Source organism: Citrus sinensis, chromosome 5 (assembly GCF_022201045.2).
Source record: "Citrus sinensis cultivar Valencia sweet orange chromosome 5, DVS_A1.0, whole genome shotgun sequence".
Taxonomy (NCBI): domain Eukaryota; kingdom Viridiplantae; phylum Streptophyta; class Magnoliopsida; order Sapindales; family Rutaceae; genus Citrus; species Citrus sinensis.
Window position 1 is genome coordinate 36,385,208 of NC_068560.1, and position 17,620 is coordinate 36,402,827.

The following is a 17,620-nucleotide window of genomic DNA, read 5'->3' on the forward strand; positions in this document are numbered from 1 at the left end:
TTACGTTTTACTAGTCATCTTATCTCCTTCATGATGAAAAATTAAGATAGTTGTGGGCACATACTTCATGATGAATGTCGCATTATTTGGAATAAATTTTTTAATAATAAATTCAGGATGCGTAGTATTATTTTAATAAAAATTATCATGTGAGTACATGTAAAAGTTATTTACTTTCTTAAGTTATTTCATAATAGGTTTTAGAATAAAATTAATTAGTGGGCATTTGTCAAATGTAACAAAGAAGTCAAAATATCACAACTCATATGTTGAAGGCAACCGTGTTCAGGCCTTGTGGCCAATGAAGCCCACTAGTCAACCGAACTCGTAAGGCCCATAATAAACAAAAATCAGATTACTGACTGCTACTGTAGGGTGCGCTCATAACAGTATCCCAGACAGCAAACTCTGAATTCTCTCCCGCACGCACTCAGTTTGAAGTTGAATCAGCTCTTCACTTGAAAATGTAAACTCTTCCTATAGCTCTGAAAATTTTTAAAAATATATAAAATAAAAGCAAATGGGGTTTTGGTTTTCACGATATGACGTTGTTTCTTAATCAACAACATCATAATTATATCGCCTCCAAATCCAATGCCCAGGTACACTCCGTTCTTCACTCTTCACCTTCTCCCTCATCTCCCCCCGCCCCAATTTCTCCACGTGTCTCGTTCCCTCCACTGGAAGCCTCGCCACGAATACAGGCTATCCCGACCAGAATTGCTCGACCGCATCACTCGCCTCCTCGTCCTTGGCCGTTTCGACGCCGTCGACAACCTCTCTTTTGATTTCTCTGATGATCTCCTCGATTCTGTTCTCCACAAACTAAGACTAAACCCTGACGCTTCTTTGGGTTTTTTTAAATTAGCTTCAAAGCAACAAAAATTCAGACCAAATATCAAGTGTTATTGCAAGATTGTTCACATTTTGTCGCGTGCTCGAATGTTTGATGAAACCAGGGCGTTTTTGGACGAGTTAGTTGGCTTGTGTAAGAACAATTACGCGGGGTTTTTAATTTGGGATGAGCTTGTTAGGGCTTACAAGGAGTTTGCATTTTCTCCCACTGTCTTCGATATGATTTTGAAAATTTATGCTCAGAAAGGCATGTTAAAGAATGCATTGCATGTGTTTGATAATATGGGAAAGTATGGCTGCATCCCGAGTTTGAGGTCTTGTAATTGTTTGTTGAGTAATTTGGTTAAAAACGGTGAAGGTTATGTTGCATTACTTGTTTATGAGCAGATGATGAGGGTTGGGATTGTGCCTGATGTTTTTACGCGTTCAATTGTTGTTAATGCCTATTGTAAGGAGAAGAGCATGGAAAAAGCTTTGGACTTTGTGAAAGAAATGGAGAATTTAGGATTTGAACTGAATGTGGTAACCTATAATAGTTTGATTGATGGCTATGTTAGTTTGGGAGATCTTAAGGGTGCAAAAAGGGTGTTAGAGTGGACTTGTGAGAAGGGGATTTCAAGAACTGCAGTTACGTACACAACATTGACTAAGGGTTATTGCAAACAGCATAAGATGGAGGAAGCTGAGAACATGCTTCGAAGGATGAAGGAGGAAGATGATGTGATTGTCGATGAATATGCTTATGGGGTGTTGATAGATGGCTATTGTAAAGTAGGTAAAGTGGATGAAGCTATCAGGGTTCTCAATGAGATGTTAAAAACGGGGCTGGAGATGAATTTGCTAATTTGTAACTCGTTGATTAATGGCTATTGTAAACTTGGTCAAGTTTGTGAAGCAAAGCGAGTATTGAGGTGTATGGGAGATTGGAACTTAAGACCTGATTCATTTAGTTTTAATACACTTGTGGATGGGTACTGCAGAGAATGTGATATGACTGAAGCCTTTAGGCTTTGTGCTGAAATGCTTCGTCAGGGGATTGAACCTTCTGTTGTCACTTATAATACTCTTCTTAAGGGTTTGTGTCGTGTTGGTGATGTTGATGAGGCTCTGCACCTTTGGCTTATGATGTTGAAGAGGGGTGTGCGCCCTAACGAGGTAGGATACTGTACTCTGCTTGATATTTTATTCAATAAGGGAGATTTTTATGGGGCTTTAAAACTGTGGAATAATATATTAGCTAAGGGATTTTACAAAAATACAATTACTTTCAATACGATGATTAAAGGATTATGCAAGATGGGCAAAATGACTGAAGCACAGAAGATTTTTGACAAGATGAAGGAACTGGGATGTTTGCCCAACATAATAACATATAGAACCTTGAGTGATGGTTATTGTAAAGTTGGAAACCTTGAAGAAGCTTTTAAGATTAAGAATTTGATGGAAAGGCGAGAAATTCTACCTTCCATGGAAAAGGAAGCAATTGTACCTTCCATTGATATGTATAATTATCTTATTAGTGTGGCTTTTAAGTCTAGAGAATTAACTAGTCTGGTCGATCTTCTTGCTGAAATGCAGACTATGGGGTTATACCCTAATATTGTGACTTATGGGGCCCTTATTAGTGGCTGGTGCGATGCAGGGATGTTAAATAAAGCTTTTAAAGCATATTTTGATATGATTGAGAAGGGATTTTCCCCGAATGTAGCTATTTGCAGCAAACTTGTCAGCACCCTGTGTAGGCTTGGTAAGATTGATGAAGCAAATATATTTTTGCAGAAGATGGTGGATTTTGATTTTGTTCCAGATCTCAAATATATGGCTTCCAGTGCTATTAATGTGGATGCTCAGAAAATTGCTATGTCCCTTGATGAAAGTGCCAGAAGTCTATGTGTACCTAACTATGTGGTGTACAATATTGTAATTGCTGGGATTTGCAAGTCCGGCAATGTTACTGATGCAAGAAGAATTTTCTCAGCTTTGTTGCTTACGGGTTTTAGTCCAGACAATTTTACATACAGTACGCTGATACATGGCTATGCAGCTGTTGGTGATATCAATGAAGCTTTCAACTTACGAGATGAGATGCTGAAAATAAATCTTGTCCCAAACATTGCCACATACAATTCTCTAGTGAGTGGTTTGTGTAACTCAGGCGAACTGGATCGAGCAAAGAGGCTTTTCTGCAAACTTCGTCAGAAAGGGTTAACTCCTACTGTTGTTACTTACAATATTTTGATTGATGGCTACTGTAAAGCTGGTAATATCCTACGAGCTTTAAGTTTCAAATGCAGAATGATGAAACAAGGGATTGCTCCTTCTGTTGTTACCTACTCTACCTTGATAAAAGCCCTTTGTGAGCAAGGAGATACTAAGGAATCTGCGAAGCTTTTAGATCAAATAGTGAAGTCAAGTTTAGATCAAACTCTTGACAGATACTCAAAGTTGGCTAGAGGTTATGTCGACTGTGGAAATTTAATGAAGATCTCCGAGCTTCACAGTATTTTCAGTTGTTTACCTTCTGGTTTTATGTTTGACGAACAAATGGAGTTAGAAGAGCCCCCTACTTTTCATGATGCCTATGAGGATTCTGAAGTAGCTTGCTGATGAGTGATCAGTAGAATGAGATGTTTAGGGGTAATTTCATTTGTGGTCATGATTTTGATATGGATCGTTGCCCTCGGTGTTTCAGACTCTATGATAGGAGGACCATGATTTGCCCTTGGTGTTTCAGACTCTATGATAGGACCATGATGTACATTTTCATTGATGCCCAAAAGACCTTACAATGTGCATGGGTAAAACAGATGTATTTGCTTCTACTTTGCAATATTGCCAAGTGGAGATAGTTCTTGTGCCGTGGGATCTCATTGGGCTCATATATTAGTTCTAGAATTTGGCTACTGATTATCTCAGAAAGCAGTCAGTCTGGAGGGTCCCTTGACTTGCTTTCTCAGAATTGCAACTGAAAGGAGTGTGGGGTACAAGCAAATTTTTGGCATGAACCCACTTGCGTTGTAGCTCTCATGCAAAGGTACAAACTGGCTTTCCTTTGAATGTATGCTTATACTGTTTGGATTCATCAAATATACTGCTTTCATAAGTGGCATTTTCCCTTGACTGCTGGTTTTATCTGCAGAATATTGAGGAGCAGGAATAATTTTCTTAAATGTGATAAAGTTGTAATTGGTGGGACTCAAGAATTTCTCATGGGGAGCTTCTCAGAGTGCTTTTTCAAGATTTTCCAAATTTGGTGCTTGATCAGCAGCATTCATGCCCAGATTAGTAAGTTCTGTCCGTATTGTGGTTTTACTCTTTGCCTTCACTTTTAGACTTTACCCAGTTTGGAAATATAGATCATTGGAAAAAAAAAAAAAGATGCCAATTGCAGACATTCATATGAAATGTTGATTCTGATGCTTAGTATGTTGCCTGTATTGAACTTTTAATTGGGCAGTTATGAGTAATAAAGGTCATCCTAATGAGAGAAGAAATCCATGGCCATTACAAGTCAATCTTGAACATCCATTGTGGATGCCTTGTTTTGACTCTCTTGTCTTTTTTGCCACTCTCTTTGCCAAGGTAGAAGTCCATGGATTGATAAACATTGGAGTTATTTGATGCTTACGATTGTACGGGATTGATGTGTTTCTGTCTGGTCCAGACTTTAACATGGTAGCATTCCATGCCATGGCTGTATACTGTGCATCATTGTAAAGTTCAGACATTCTCAACACTCTTCTCTAAATAATCCCAGTCCTACAGGTGTTGGTATCTTACATTTTCATTGTTTTCCGTTAGTATGATGATAGGAACTAATAAAACTGAGATGTTCATTTGATGAGTTAATTAAGCGTATATTTGGAGGGGATTTGCTGTGTCTCATTACTAATTTTTGCATTTTATTGAGATGTTGCAGTCATGTTCAAGGTTCTTCTTCTGCTGCAAAGGCTCTTGTATAACTCTCCATCACTAACAAAAGGATTATTCATTCATATATGCTGCCATTGGGGTTTCCTGAGTGTTGCCTCCTGATGATCTCTCTGGAAGCAAGTTAGCAAGAAAACATACTTCTGCTAATGACCGGATGCACTTACTGACGCTCGCTTCCATTGGAGTCAGTCTGACTGCCGTGTGTGTACCGAAGCAAAGTACCCCAATAGCTTTGTTTGGGAGTAGGGGAGTAAGGTGACCCTTTCTCTATTCTCCCATGTAGACTGAGAAGTGGTAGTGTACTTTCGGAGTGTGAGCATCAGTAACTAAGCACCGCTCTAAGGAAAGATGGGGTGGGGGTGTTTTCGTTTTTTCAGATTCACCTCATGTCATCTGATTCATTTGTAAATATAATTTTGCAGCCCATACTCAATGAGTTTTCGATCTTGGTGAATTGAGAAGAGGCGTATTCTGTTACGTTCAACAAATAAATGGTCATTTATAAGCTGCAGATTGTGACTTGTAAGATATGCCGAAAGTAAAGGACATGTATACCATTTGTATCAGGATTCAGTATGCATCATCTGATTCTGATGGAAACAACGAGTTTAGGATATCAGTTGGCATACCAGTTGGCATTCGTAACAGCATAAAGAAGGCATGCCCCATCTGGCTGGTGTTTTACTTCAAATTTCGGGGACCTCCATGCGAAATGAGAAAACAACAAAACAAAACAAACACTGTAATTTCGAACAAGAGAAAGACTACTCCAAATGACTGGTTGATTTTACCGGGAAAAATTATTAACCAGGACAAGCCGGTGGTCCTAGCTGCCGTGTCTGTGTGTGCTTCATGTCATTGTATTCTATGTAGTGAAGAAACTTTTTGTAGGCGGCGAGTACGACAAGTATTTATTGCTCATCCTCAAAAAGGAACATCGCTGAAACAACGTGCAAGTAATGTTGGACTGGATATGCGTCTGAGATTAATCCAACTCTCACCAAACAACATATTAACATAATTTTGGTGATCTTTGAGTTCATTCGTTCCTTCGCAAATTAAAGAGTAGACTGTAACCCATAAATGAGCTACTACCACAAATGGTCACATAATCCAAAAAAAAAAAAAAAAAAATCTCAAGAAAATGTTTAATTACACACGTAACAGAAGTGGTCCTCTAGTCTAGCCACAGAATGCACAACAACAATATTCAAAATTGAATGAGTAACATGAGAAGCTCGTGTCCGACATATGCGGACGCAAAGGAAAAACAAAATATACCCATCAATATAAATATTGACACCATTGCTCTCACACGGTCTCTCCTCTACTCTGAAAGAAGATAGTGTCAAAATAATAATAATAATAATAATTAACAATAATAAACCATCCTGAAAATTTTCCTCATATCTTATGCGTTATCAATAATCAGTCTTTTTCTCTATTTCCCTTCAAGTTAACTTTTCCTACCAGACTTAAGCCAATGACATTTTTTATGCTTAAAGAAAAATGGAAGGAGCCTATAGCAGTCGGAATTAGATCAGTAATTGAAGAAGAGAAAAAAAAAAAAAAGTATTGAGACCTCATGGTGATGGTGTAAAAGATGATTCATGTATTGCTTCTACTTTTGTTGCGATTTGATTCCCAAGGAACGCGCTTCTCTTTTTCTTTTTTCTCTTTTTAAATATCTTCATACGATTATTTAAAAGTGTTTAATTAAAACTTACAAGTCTAACAAAATTTAAAAGAGTAGGAAAAGAAAGTAAGAGCAAGAATTTTTCTTTGGACAACTCAAGCATACATAAGCTGTCCATGACTCTTTTGACTTTTGAGATTAATGTTTTATATTAGCCTGTCCGAATCTAGTTTGGTATTCCGCTCTCGTCGTCGCCTCAAACTCAAAAGGCCAATGGATCTTGCGCCCGCTGCATGCGTACGACTACTTTTTTACTTTCCGTTCATTTTTTTTTTAAAAAAAAAAAAAATTAAAATTAGATGAAAGCCTCCCCGTCGTCCATAGCGCAACACTACTCTCACATAAATTTTTTATACTAATAAAATTTATTTTGTTGTAAATCCTTATATTATTGATTTTTTTTCCTTTTAAGTACTTCATATTCTTCAAAATTAACTTCTTATTTGACTTGAAGTTTTGCTTAAACAATTACATTAGTTATTATTAACTATAAAGATGAGCAATTAAAAATAATAGTAAAAAGTTTCATCACACAAACAAAAACAAAAATAATAATTTACATGTATCAAAAGTTAAAAAGTTGATTCTTTTACACAAATAAAAATTAAAAAGAATCGATGAAAGTAAGTACATTATTATTATTATTATTATTATTATTTATTATTTTGATACAGAAAGCAAGTACATCATTAGTACAACCGGAAATGGCATTACGGATTTAAGTTGTGGGGGCGTATAACTGTTAACAGGTGACAGACATCTCGATCTAGTCTACTAACCATCGCCCAAAGTCGTAGCGGACACCAATAAGAAGCTAAAGTGGGTCCCTTCTCAAATCACTCGCCGTATGCGTGCCACGCGTCACTCAGGGAATCCCATGTAAGCTGATCTCGATCGCTTTGGCGGGCTTCCCTCTACCGACACTTCCAAATTTCACTTTTTTTTTTTTCTTTGGGGGGATTCTGATATTAATATAAAAATGAAAGAAATTCTTACAGGGTGGCAAATTTGAAAGTTTGTTCTTCTAGTTGACAAAACGAGATAAAGAGTCATGATAATTGGAAGCCACGATTTAACCAAACCAATCAATAATGTTCTTTCACCAGGGAAAATAATAATAATAAATAATGTAAAGTTTGTATTGACATACAAAGCATATAAATATAATATACATTAATTCTTATTGGTTATATGAAGAGATCGTTATCAAATATATCCAAATCAATATGTATATATAATTGAAATATGTCGGAATTAATTAATCAGATTTAGAATTTTCTTTCAGAGGTTAATTATCGTGAGAACTAGCTGTCATTTATAGTAACGCTAGAATGATTGGGGCAGGCAAACAGCAGTTGTAGCCTGTCGTAATCATTTTGGGATTGACTTCATCATGAATACAGATTTCTACACTAAAACTGGCAATCTTGTTTACCTTAATTACCTTTAAAGTGATGAATCTTGCATAAATTGAATGCACATTAAGCAATTTCTGTTTTACTGGGAAGTGGGAACTCTAATTTTTAGAATCAGAAAGCAAGTGCACATGGTGGGGTTTGGTAGAATAAAGAATAGAATCGAATTATAATTGAATGTCGTGCAGATTCAACCCGGCAACAGCAATGAGAAATTATACACACACAGACATAAATATATATATATATATTGAAATTACACGTGTTTGTCTCATAATCATGTCGCGGGTGATAAATAATTTTTTTTTAAGGGAAACAATCAATATATATATATGTATATGCTTTTACTTAATTTTGGTTATATAAAGAGTCTAATCAGCTGGCCATTTGTCTTTCCAGCCGCATCTTCGCCATCCCGCAAAGCCAAAGCGCTGCCCAAATAAATGCAATAAAAGAAAGAATAACAATAATAATAAATCTGAACTGTAAATGTAAGATTCACATTATCACACACATTAAATTTATAGAAGAATCTCCGGCTTCTTCGTTCTCAAGCAATGAATTAGTAAATAAATAATTAGCTCCAAAATTGAAAATAACATTTCATTAGCAAAATGGTAACAAATATATATATATATATATATATATATATATATATATATAAAGACTGGAAATGTAATTACAAATTACGCATTCATGTTTTGATTTTTACTCAGTACAAAAAAGTACAAAAACAGAAGATTCATGAAGCCAGCAAGATAGATGACTCCGACACAAAATTATGGTACAATTCGATGGAGATGGAAAATCATGAATCCCATCGATTTCGTTTCGTTCATCTCCTGGAAATTATTGATGTTACAAACAATTTTAATTTGTAATTAATATTCACTTGATTAAAAATTGTATATTATTATACCCGCTGTATGTATAATCTACAATTACAAAGGCATGCATTCTGGGATCCCGTTGGGCTAGTGCTTCCATTAAGATCAATCCAAAGCGAACGGAGTGTGCAAGAGATCATAAGGAGCCCACAGCGCATCCAAAGGGCAGGGGCGGTTAGCGTCGAGCCTCGCCCAAGGCTTGCCTTTGCCGCTCCAATGCAGGAGGCTGACTGGACCCGGATGCAAATCCCTACAAAGACCTCTGAAATTATCTCCGCCAAGGCCGTGCTGGTTCCAGCGATGATCAACCGGCGCTATGTTGCCTGCAAAGACCAACAAGAAGGGCGGCAACGAACCCAGCTCGTATATTCTCATCCTCTTCTGCAACTCCATCCATTCTTCAATCTTGGTCGTGTAATCCCCCGCCCTCCATCGATCAAGATCTATCACCATCACCCCCGTGTTGAAGTAGCACGCCTTCCTGTTCGCGAACGTCAGTGACAGTGCATGGTTTGACCAGAACGTTGGCGTAAAATACGATGTGAAATTCGCGTTGCAGTATTCTGGAGCTGCCAGCACCGAGCTGTTGCCCAGATCAGTAGCTGCCAGTTTCGCGATGTCGTCCACTAGCACTAAATCTGAGTCGAGGTAGACGACACGTCGCACGCAGAGAGGCAGGAGGTTGGCTAAGTAGCTCCGGGCGTAGTTTAGCGGGCAGTCGAGGGCCGACCGGATGGACGTGGAGATGAGACCCGACACTGATGAGTCGTCGAAAGGGTGGACTCGGAACTTCAGGTACGGGAAGGAGGTGGAGATTGTGGCGCGTAGGAGTGACGCGTTGGCCTTGGCCGAGGTGACGAAATGGAAGGCGATGTTCTGAGGGCAGGAGGAGTGTTGGAGTACTGAGAGGATTGCCGCCATGGAGCCACGGATGTATGCACTGTCCAGGGTCATTGCCACGTGGACTGCCTCGTCCGAACAAAAAATGTGCTCTTCCCCTTCGTCTAGTTCGAATTCAATGCTGCTGATGGAGGGGCAGTCCGGCGAGTTGTAGAATTGTGGCGCTTCTTTGAATCGTTGACTGATTGTGGTGGTAGCATTGGCTGTGGTTGCCAGCCCCAAAACGAGAGCGATCAGCCAGAGGATGAACAAACATTGACGAAGAGGCATAGCTGATAGTGTGTGTGATTGTGAAGGTTTAATTTTGAAAGAATTTATGAGGGAGAGATGTTGGGTGTTATTGACAGAGCTTATAAAGTTGAAAACACGGTTTTGAAACCCCCCCCCCCCCCCCCCCCCCCTTTTTTTTTGTTTTTTTAAGGAAATAAAATAGAAAGGTGGCTGGGCTTAATGTAGAGCTTGGTCAAGAATTTTCTCAAAGGAAGCTCGACGAATTCACATTTGGTTATGAGTCCTGTAAGGTCCTACATCTCTATCTATCTTCCTTTTAAGTAATAATTTCTTAATTATACAAAATTCAGATTGAACAATATATACACGAGAATTAATGTGATGGAAGGCTTGTCTTTTATTAAATGAAATTAGAATATTCGAGATATTTTCTTTTTCAAGCTAGTGGTGAATAACTTTTGAGGTAAATAATTGACGGTTCAATTAAAGTTGTTCCATTTTCCTATGTCACGCCATATGAAAATTACAAACTTTTCAGCTCCGGAGATATACTGCCAAAGCCATAGCTTTCCCTGATGTTGTTACTTATTAAAAAATTGGGGGGAAACTCGTTATGGAAATTGAAATATGCCCCATCAATGAAATGGAGAAATGACTTGAAAATGAGGGTTGCTTCATTTTTGCTGAAGAAAACTGAGACAGTGAAGTGCTGGAGGTCGCCTTTCTTCATGTTGGTTATAACCTATATTGTATAAGTATAACCCACCCTCTAAATAAATTAAAAAAAAAAAGCCAAAAAAAGAAGGAAATTGTGGTTCCGCAAGCTGTGAAGCTGCAATTGATTAATTTGAAAGGAAAATAATTATTCAAATATAACATTTTTGGGTGATGCTTCATTATCATGTAGCATTTTTTTTTTTTTTTCTTTCTCTCTTCTACACACGTTGAACTACCACGCACGGGGAAAACAATGCTCGAGCAACCAAATAATCATGCTTTACGACCAAGTTTGCTCTCACGCACATGTATAATAATTAATCAGCTTAAATTAAATGAATTCTGGCTAAAGGCCACTCAAATGCCTTGTTATTACCAACAACTACAAGACGTAATAGAGGGTATGACGACGTAGGAAAATTCAACTATGAGTGCTGTATTTTTGTTCACTTTCACGAATTAATTAGAGCTGGCTTTGTGCGTAAATCCTCAGAGTAAACAGCTATAGCAGTCAGAAAGGTACCAATCTCGGATAGACTAACCTACGTTTTGGTCTTCGCTTGTTGGTAACATTTATATATCTGTGCAGTGTGCTGATTACGTAATTATATAGCCAAAAAAAAAAAAAATTTCCTGCCGATCATAAAGTAATTAAATAGTCCATTCGACTAAGTCCGCTTCAATGAAATAAATATTGATTTGACTTTGTGAGTACGAAACTCTAACCAAATACTTCTCCGGAGAATGACCCCATCCGCAATAAAATATCAATCTCCAATATTCCTTCTCTACTCGGGAGTTTCCAATAAATTGTATTCTTCTTTTCATCATTATCGGAGAGATTTATTTCCAGGACCAGCTACCTACTTACAATTTTACATGACTTCATAATTTTAGCCCTTGTCTTGCCTGGCTATTAATAAATGTACCAGTGTGTGTGTGTGTGTGTGTGTGTGTGTGTGTGTGTGTGTGTGTGTGTGTGTATTAGTATGCAAGTTGTAGAACCCATGACTGTCATAACTCACTGCAGCAATGAGGGACAGTGAGAACCAAGAAGATGCATATAGCAAGCAAAATAAGAACTAGTGCCAGGTACAATGTTAGCAAACCAAATCCTAAAACACTCATTGCAACTCATGGGATTGAAAGAGATGATGATGAGGAGTTCTTTTTTATCTTCACTATTATTTGGCGTTATGACAAATTCAAGGGCATTGTAGATGCAGTAAGATGTTAATGAGTAACGTTGACAGTTTCTACAGGCACCGACACCGACACCTGACCCACAATCTCAACGCGCGTGGGTCATGATGAGTGCCCCAAAAGTCAAGCTACATCAACCCCGCACATGCCCATGATCCTTGATCCTTGTCGACGAGTACGTACGTACACGTCGGTGCCCTGCCCTGCTCACTGCTCGGTGCAATTTACTCTGTCAGCTATTTATTTATTACGTTCATAAATTTTAAGTACTTGTAATGTAGTAGGGTTGGTTGATTCTAACGACTACTAGTCATAGGCCGATTTCCTGGACTTTTACCCGTCGCTTTCGAAGAAGCTTCCGAAATTCCTCTCCTTCGTTTTATTTGACCGATCAGGTAGTCATCATTCCGTAAGTCTTAATCTTTTTGTTAATAATGTCATTTACTTTGTAAGCCTCCGTACCATTGGCATTCTTTAGGGGACGAGAGCTATTTGTACTCATTAAAATATTCTCTAAATCTATTTATTTTGTAAATCCATCGTTAAAATTTAAAAATTGATATTTTACTCCACAAACCCAACTAAATATCAAATATATCTTTAACAAGAGAAAAAAATTTCCTAATGTATTTACTAAATATACACATTAAAAATCATTAACATAGCTTATTAGAGTTTTCAGTTTAACTTAACAAAATTAAGCAGTTGGGATTGAATTTAAACAATTAATTATACAAACAAATATGCATATAATACAAAATTTGAAGAAATAGCCTTTTCTCTCTAGCCCCAATATATATATTATTTGTTGGAGGCTTGAAGCCATCGCGTTGCCGTGAGTTTTGTAATTAGCCATACATTATGAATTCCCTTGCCCTTAGAAAAGCTAAGACTCTCAATTAATTGGAAAATCAAAGATTTTACAACATAAAAATCTCATTCCAAAAGTTGGCTTTATTTGTACTGTGTATGGACATTCGTAAAAATATGAGAGAGAGAGAGAGAGAGAAAAGGAGTTTTAAAATGAGTGTGGAGAATAAAATATTTAATTTAATTGTATAATTCTGTCCCTAGTAGTAAATTCATTAATGGACATTATGAAGATACGGGTTAGAAGAGTATTTAATTAAATCCATTAAGTAGATTCATTTGATTTTCAAATAGCCCCACCTGTTTTAAGTGTTGTTGGAATATTTTAGGCTTCGCATGCTTTTCAAGACAATAACTAATTATATTCTTAACACATCAGTATTTTTTTTGTAAGAATCAATCTCTAAACTCTCCAAAGTCCAAAACAATAGCCTACACGAGTGTATATAGAATAATAAAGGAACTAATCTCACCAACTTTTTTTTTTTTTCGCAAGGTAGGGAATTTAATCCCCTACCTCCCGGAAGACTCTTTAGCCAAGTAGTGGTGGATTCGATCCCCACAATCAGTGCCATTGAAGGTCCTTAAACCTCCACTCTTAAGATGCAAGAAAATTTGAAGTAGAGTAATCGAGAATAATACGTGATTTCTCTTGGATATTTTGGATTAAGCTCTTAATTCTGAAATTGATTAATTTGACTCGAATGTGTGCCGGCAAAAGACACTCTAACACTCAAGTAAGTATTTAGAGATTTTGAAGCTAAATTTATATCTGTATTTTGATCCTATTTATAGACTGAGAGATGAAAGATTGGAGGAAAAATACTATTTCATATTAGAATCCTCACCATTCATTCTTTTAGTTTGATTCGGGCCATTAAATTTAATAATTGTTTTATCCATATTCGAGCTCTCAATATGTGGTTATGTTAGTAACCACATGCTATTACTTATCAACTTTTTCGAATTGATTGTCATTTGTTTTTTTTTTTTTTCTTGCTTTCTATGTGAATCATCCAATGATCATGAATCTCAAATATGGGTTTAAATGCAAGTTTCATGTGATATTGACTTGTAATCCAAAATTAATTCGAACTCGGTTATATCGTTCTTTAATACGAGATCAATATGAAATGCAAATGATTTTGAAATTAATAAGTTTTAAGGGACATGTGGTGCGGTGTAAGTGGTTATATTTTTTGATACCTACACTACTAAACTCATATGACCAATTAAATAAAACAACTTAAAAATCACGCCGTCAAGCATCCTTAAAGGCATATCTGACTAAATTATATATACTATATTGTGACATCTTTACTCTTTATTATTTAGAAAATTCCTTTTATCCGGAACACCAAATTCGTTTTAATAAATGTAAAAGAATAAGATTGACTACCCGAATTCATATATTGAAGCACATGAATAGAAAGTTAAGAAACCAAGACCGGTCGAAAACAACAAATAAAGAATTAAATGAAATTAAAGAAGGTAATTTATTACTGTAAATATATTCCACAACCCAGCAAAACATCGCAAGTAAAGAGCAGCATAGAAACCGAAGCTCTCGGTTAAAAATGGAAACAAAACTGCCCTAACAGATGCACAAATAAAAATCTAACATGTATCCGGGGTCTCAAACTCTTAATTAAGCATCCCATGTGCCTAAAAAGAGATGAGGATTTGGAATTCGGGGGCCACGATATGACATTTATCTTTGGATCACAACATTTGTGAAACCTATCAAAAGTTCGTGCCAAAAGCCATTTGAGGACCACTTCCTCGTAAAATAAACAAAACAGCAACAATTGCTTTAATTGTATTGTGGCCTACCGTCTCTGTTGAGACAATAACGTACTAAAGCAATTATGCTGTAGAGAAAATTTCTATTGCTTCTGGATCGACCGATGCTAATTTCTGGTTAAGAGCAAACAACTTGACCAATGCACATATAGCTGTGGGCATTTCCTAGTAGCTTCCCAGCTACTGGATAACTCAAGAGTGCTTTATAAAACAACCTAAAGGCTTGCCTTTGAGCATTTAAAACAAAATGAAATGTCATGAAATTTTATATTCCCGGTTGGGTACCCAAATAATCTGCAGATTCAGTCATCCATTCAATTTCATCACCGAACATTTGAACATTCTATTAGAATTTGAAATGCTTTTGTTCCTTAATCACATGAATGCAAGAAAACAAATCCGCTTTGATAACATAACTTATCAGCAATTTGGTCAGAAAAGAGAGAGAGATCAAAATCTATCTAAACCACAACTCAATAATAAAGATCGGACTCTAAATTAGTAAAAGCAAACGGTCTACATAGATAATCTTTGAAAGTGGGTTACTGATCATGGTCTTATAATCTTGATAAAGAAGACATAACCTGGATAGATGACATGCTAAAATTTTAATCTCAGAAAAGCTCCATTCGCTCAATGGTCCACTTTGGAATTGTCCAACAAATACCAGAAACAGTATAAACACCCTATTAGAACATGGTAGGAATATTAAATTTCAGCATTGCCCCAAGTCATACAAAGGAGAAGGATATTAAAAGGAAGTCATATTTTAAGTCTTAAGGTTAGAATAAAAGTATTTAAAAAAAAAGCAATCCATCACTTACTGATTTTGCGGAAGCTATTTTCCTACGGTGCATACTCTTTCCCTACCATCATTCTATGACCACCACATTGAACAAAGGAAAAACGGTGAAAATCCATGCCGAAACAATATGTTTCTAATACAATCAAACATTGACATTCCACTAATATATAGAACAAAATGCTAAACAATGACAAAGGAATGTAGAGTGCACTAGACTCTGCAATTACGATTCATTCCAGCCATATGAGAGGCAGAAAGCAACTGATCTTTCACAAGAAAAATTTATACAATCAGCATTCCACATGCTGATAATAACCATCAAAGAAACTAAAAGAGCTCTAGAAGTATGATATAAACAATTCACCAGTCATCTAAGGAAAAAAAAAAAAAACAGAAAAAGGTAAGAGAATCCCAACTAACAGATTGACAGACATATAAAATTGACATGCCTAAACATCTGCTAGCAGTTCCGGACAAATTGCAGATGTCTACTGCCAAATAAGCACAAGGAGAACACAAAAACCAATAAACAAAAGCAGTCTTTTCAGATAATAATCCTGTTGCCCCTGACCCGTATGCTGTGGATATCCATGTGCATGACCACCATGAAACGAATTCGTAAACCCATAAGGAAAGCTGGCAGCTGGACCATACATGGTAGGATCTGGGAATCCATGCACTTGAAGATTAAATAATGGAGGGATGAGGCCACCAAAAGCTGCAGATAAAGTGAAATTCCCAAATCTTGCTGCGGCCATTGGAGCAAACCCACCTAAGCCTCCCATAAAGCCAAATCCATGTTGATGCTGAAAATGACTTGGCTCTGGTGGAGGAGCAGTTTCAGGCCTCTGCCCTGTAGGACGGTTCGGAATATTAACACCAGGGATGGATTTTGATCTGGGGTCAGTTGATGATTTTCCCCTGCCATACAAGGGCACGAGCTTCTCCTCCTCAATTGTGGCCTTACACACTGGGCACTCCCGATAATTTGAGTGACCGTGGAGCCATTTGTAAAGGCAGGGCCAGCAGAAAAGATGACCGCACAAAGTTACAATAGGATCTTGAGCTAAGTCAAAGCAAATATTGCATTCGAAGTTACCAGCTTCACTATTACTATTGTTGTTAGAATAAGGGTTTTGGGCCGACCTGCTTGTTGATTCCCCAAAACTACTTGCCATCACTAGATTTCAAAAACCCAAATGCCTATTTGATCAGATTAAAATAGATTAACACAAAATGAAAGATTTTTGGTATCTTAATCTGAAAAATAAATTATGTAAAACAAAGAACACAAAATCAACACCATCCATTTAAACGAAGCAACAAATTTAAGATCAGAATATCCTTACGCTATTACAGTGATTCACAAAAATTTATCAAAACCAACCAAAACCTCACTACAAATCAAAACTCTCAGGATCTTTGAAAGGAAATTTATTCAATTTTCTACCGTATTTTCTGATGATAATATAGCGCATAATTTTGATTAAAAAGACAAACGGAACAAATTCAACCACCAATATTCCAGATCTTTCAAGAAATCACAATCTGACATACCATATCACTTGGCTCAAAACAAAACTGGAAATGAGTAATCAAATTTATATGCAAATAAACATAAATAAAAGATCAATATTAATCCAAATTATTTAAAAAACAAAGGAATAAAGTGAGAAAGTACTGACCTTCAAAATGAAGAAATCGACCGACCGATTTGCGAATCGATCGATCCACAAAGTCAAAACAGAGGCTGGGAGAAACTTTGTTGTTGTAAGAATTTCCTTTGGAATAAACGCGACGTTCATTTTACGACTTCATGGAGAGAGAAAGACGGTGGAAAAGCGCCAGCCGTCCAGCTGGCGTAAATCTAATGGCTCATTGTACCCGTTCGCTAACTGACCGTCCGATAGATCCGGGCGTGTTTTGTATTAACTATCAACGGCTTAAAACAGCCTTTACCGACTGAAATCACTTTGACCAGCCGTGATCATACAAAAATAACCGACAGCATCGGCCCATGCATCGCAATGATAGAGATACTCGATTTGGTCCAAAACTGACGCTAGCCCAATCTAGGACTCACAGCTCACAAGCAACAACGGGCGACCCAACTAGGGTGTCAAATTGACCAGGCTCTAGTAACGTCACTTTTGTCCGTCCACATGTGACGCATGCGGTTAAAACAAGGTGTAAGCTTTGTCGCTTGCAAGAAATTCTTAAGCATTAAATATTCATTAAATTAAACAAACATCTTTCTAAACTTGGCGGATTTTACTTTTCACTCATACTATATTGTCTACCATTA

At 37.0% G+C, this 17,620-nt stretch overlaps 3 protein-coding genes across 15 annotated transcripts; 1 reads left to right on the forward strand and 2 right to left on the reverse strand.

Annotated features, from left to right (window-relative positions):
- Positions 1 to 370: 370 nt before the first annotated feature.
- Positions 371 to 5,828, forward strand: LOC102617942 (putative pentatricopeptide repeat-containing protein At1g19290). Of its 12 annotated transcripts, none has more exons than XM_025096369.2 (4): positions 371 to 3,889; positions 3,995 to 4,437; positions 4,520 to 4,620; positions 4,775 to 5,828. In XM_025096369.2, the coding sequence occupies exon 1, from the start codon at positions 595 to 597 to the stop codon at positions 3,460 to 3,462; it is 2,868 nt and encodes a 955-aa protein (XP_024952137.2). In that variant the 5' UTR covers positions 371 to 594; the 3' UTR covers positions 3,463 to 3,889; positions 3,995 to 4,437; positions 4,520 to 4,620; positions 4,775 to 5,828. The 12 variants fall into 12 exon arrangements, with proteins under 12 accessions (XP_024952137.2, XP_052297486.1, XP_052297487.1 ...); XM_052441526.1 differs by having other exon boundaries at positions 3,995 to 4,140; positions 4,313 to 4,437; positions 4,520 to 5,828; XM_052441527.1 differs by having other exon boundaries at positions 3,995 to 4,140.
- Positions 5,829 to 8,575: 2,747 nt separating this feature from the next.
- LOC102619383 (probable galacturonosyltransferase-like 1) lies at positions 8,576 to 10,079 on the reverse strand. Its single transcript, XM_006473383.4, has one exon. The coding sequence runs from the start codon at positions 9,954 to 9,956 to the stop codon at positions 8,892 to 8,894; it is 1,065 nt and encodes a 354-aa protein (XP_006473446.2). The 5' UTR covers positions 9,957 to 10,079; the 3' UTR covers positions 8,576 to 8,891.
- A 5,424-nt stretch (positions 10,080 to 15,503) lies between these two features.
- On the reverse strand, positions 15,504 to 17,167 carry LOC102619686 (uncharacterized). Of its 2 annotated transcripts, none has more exons than XM_006473384.4 (2): positions 17,001 to 17,167; positions 15,504 to 16,518 (listed from the first exon to the last, which is right to left on the reverse strand). In XM_006473384.4, the coding sequence occupies exon 2, from the start codon at positions 16,491 to 16,493 to the stop codon at positions 15,804 to 15,806; it is 690 nt and encodes a 229-aa protein (XP_006473447.2). In that variant the 5' UTR covers positions 16,494 to 16,518; positions 17,001 to 17,167; the 3' UTR covers positions 15,504 to 15,803. The 2 variants fall into 2 exon arrangements, with proteins under 2 accessions (XP_006473447.2, XP_006473448.2); XM_006473385.4 differs by having other exon boundaries at positions 15,504 to 16,495; positions 17,001 to 17,164.
- Between the last annotated feature and the right edge of the window lie 453 nt (positions 17,168 to 17,620).

Bases quoted from the DNA above. Each gene is read 5' to 3' on its own strand.
- LOC102617942 (XM_025096363.2), top strand. From the start codon at position 595: ATGCCCAGGTACACTCCGTTCTTCACTCTTCACCTTCTCCCTCATCTC.
- LOC102619383 (XM_006473383.4), bottom strand. From the start codon at position 9,956: ATGCCTCTTCGTCAATGTTTGTTCATCCTCTGGCTGATCGCTCTCGTT.
- LOC102619686 (XM_006473384.4), bottom strand. From the start codon at position 16,493: ATGGCAAGTAGTTTTGGGGAATCAACAAGCAGGTCGGCCCAAAACCCT.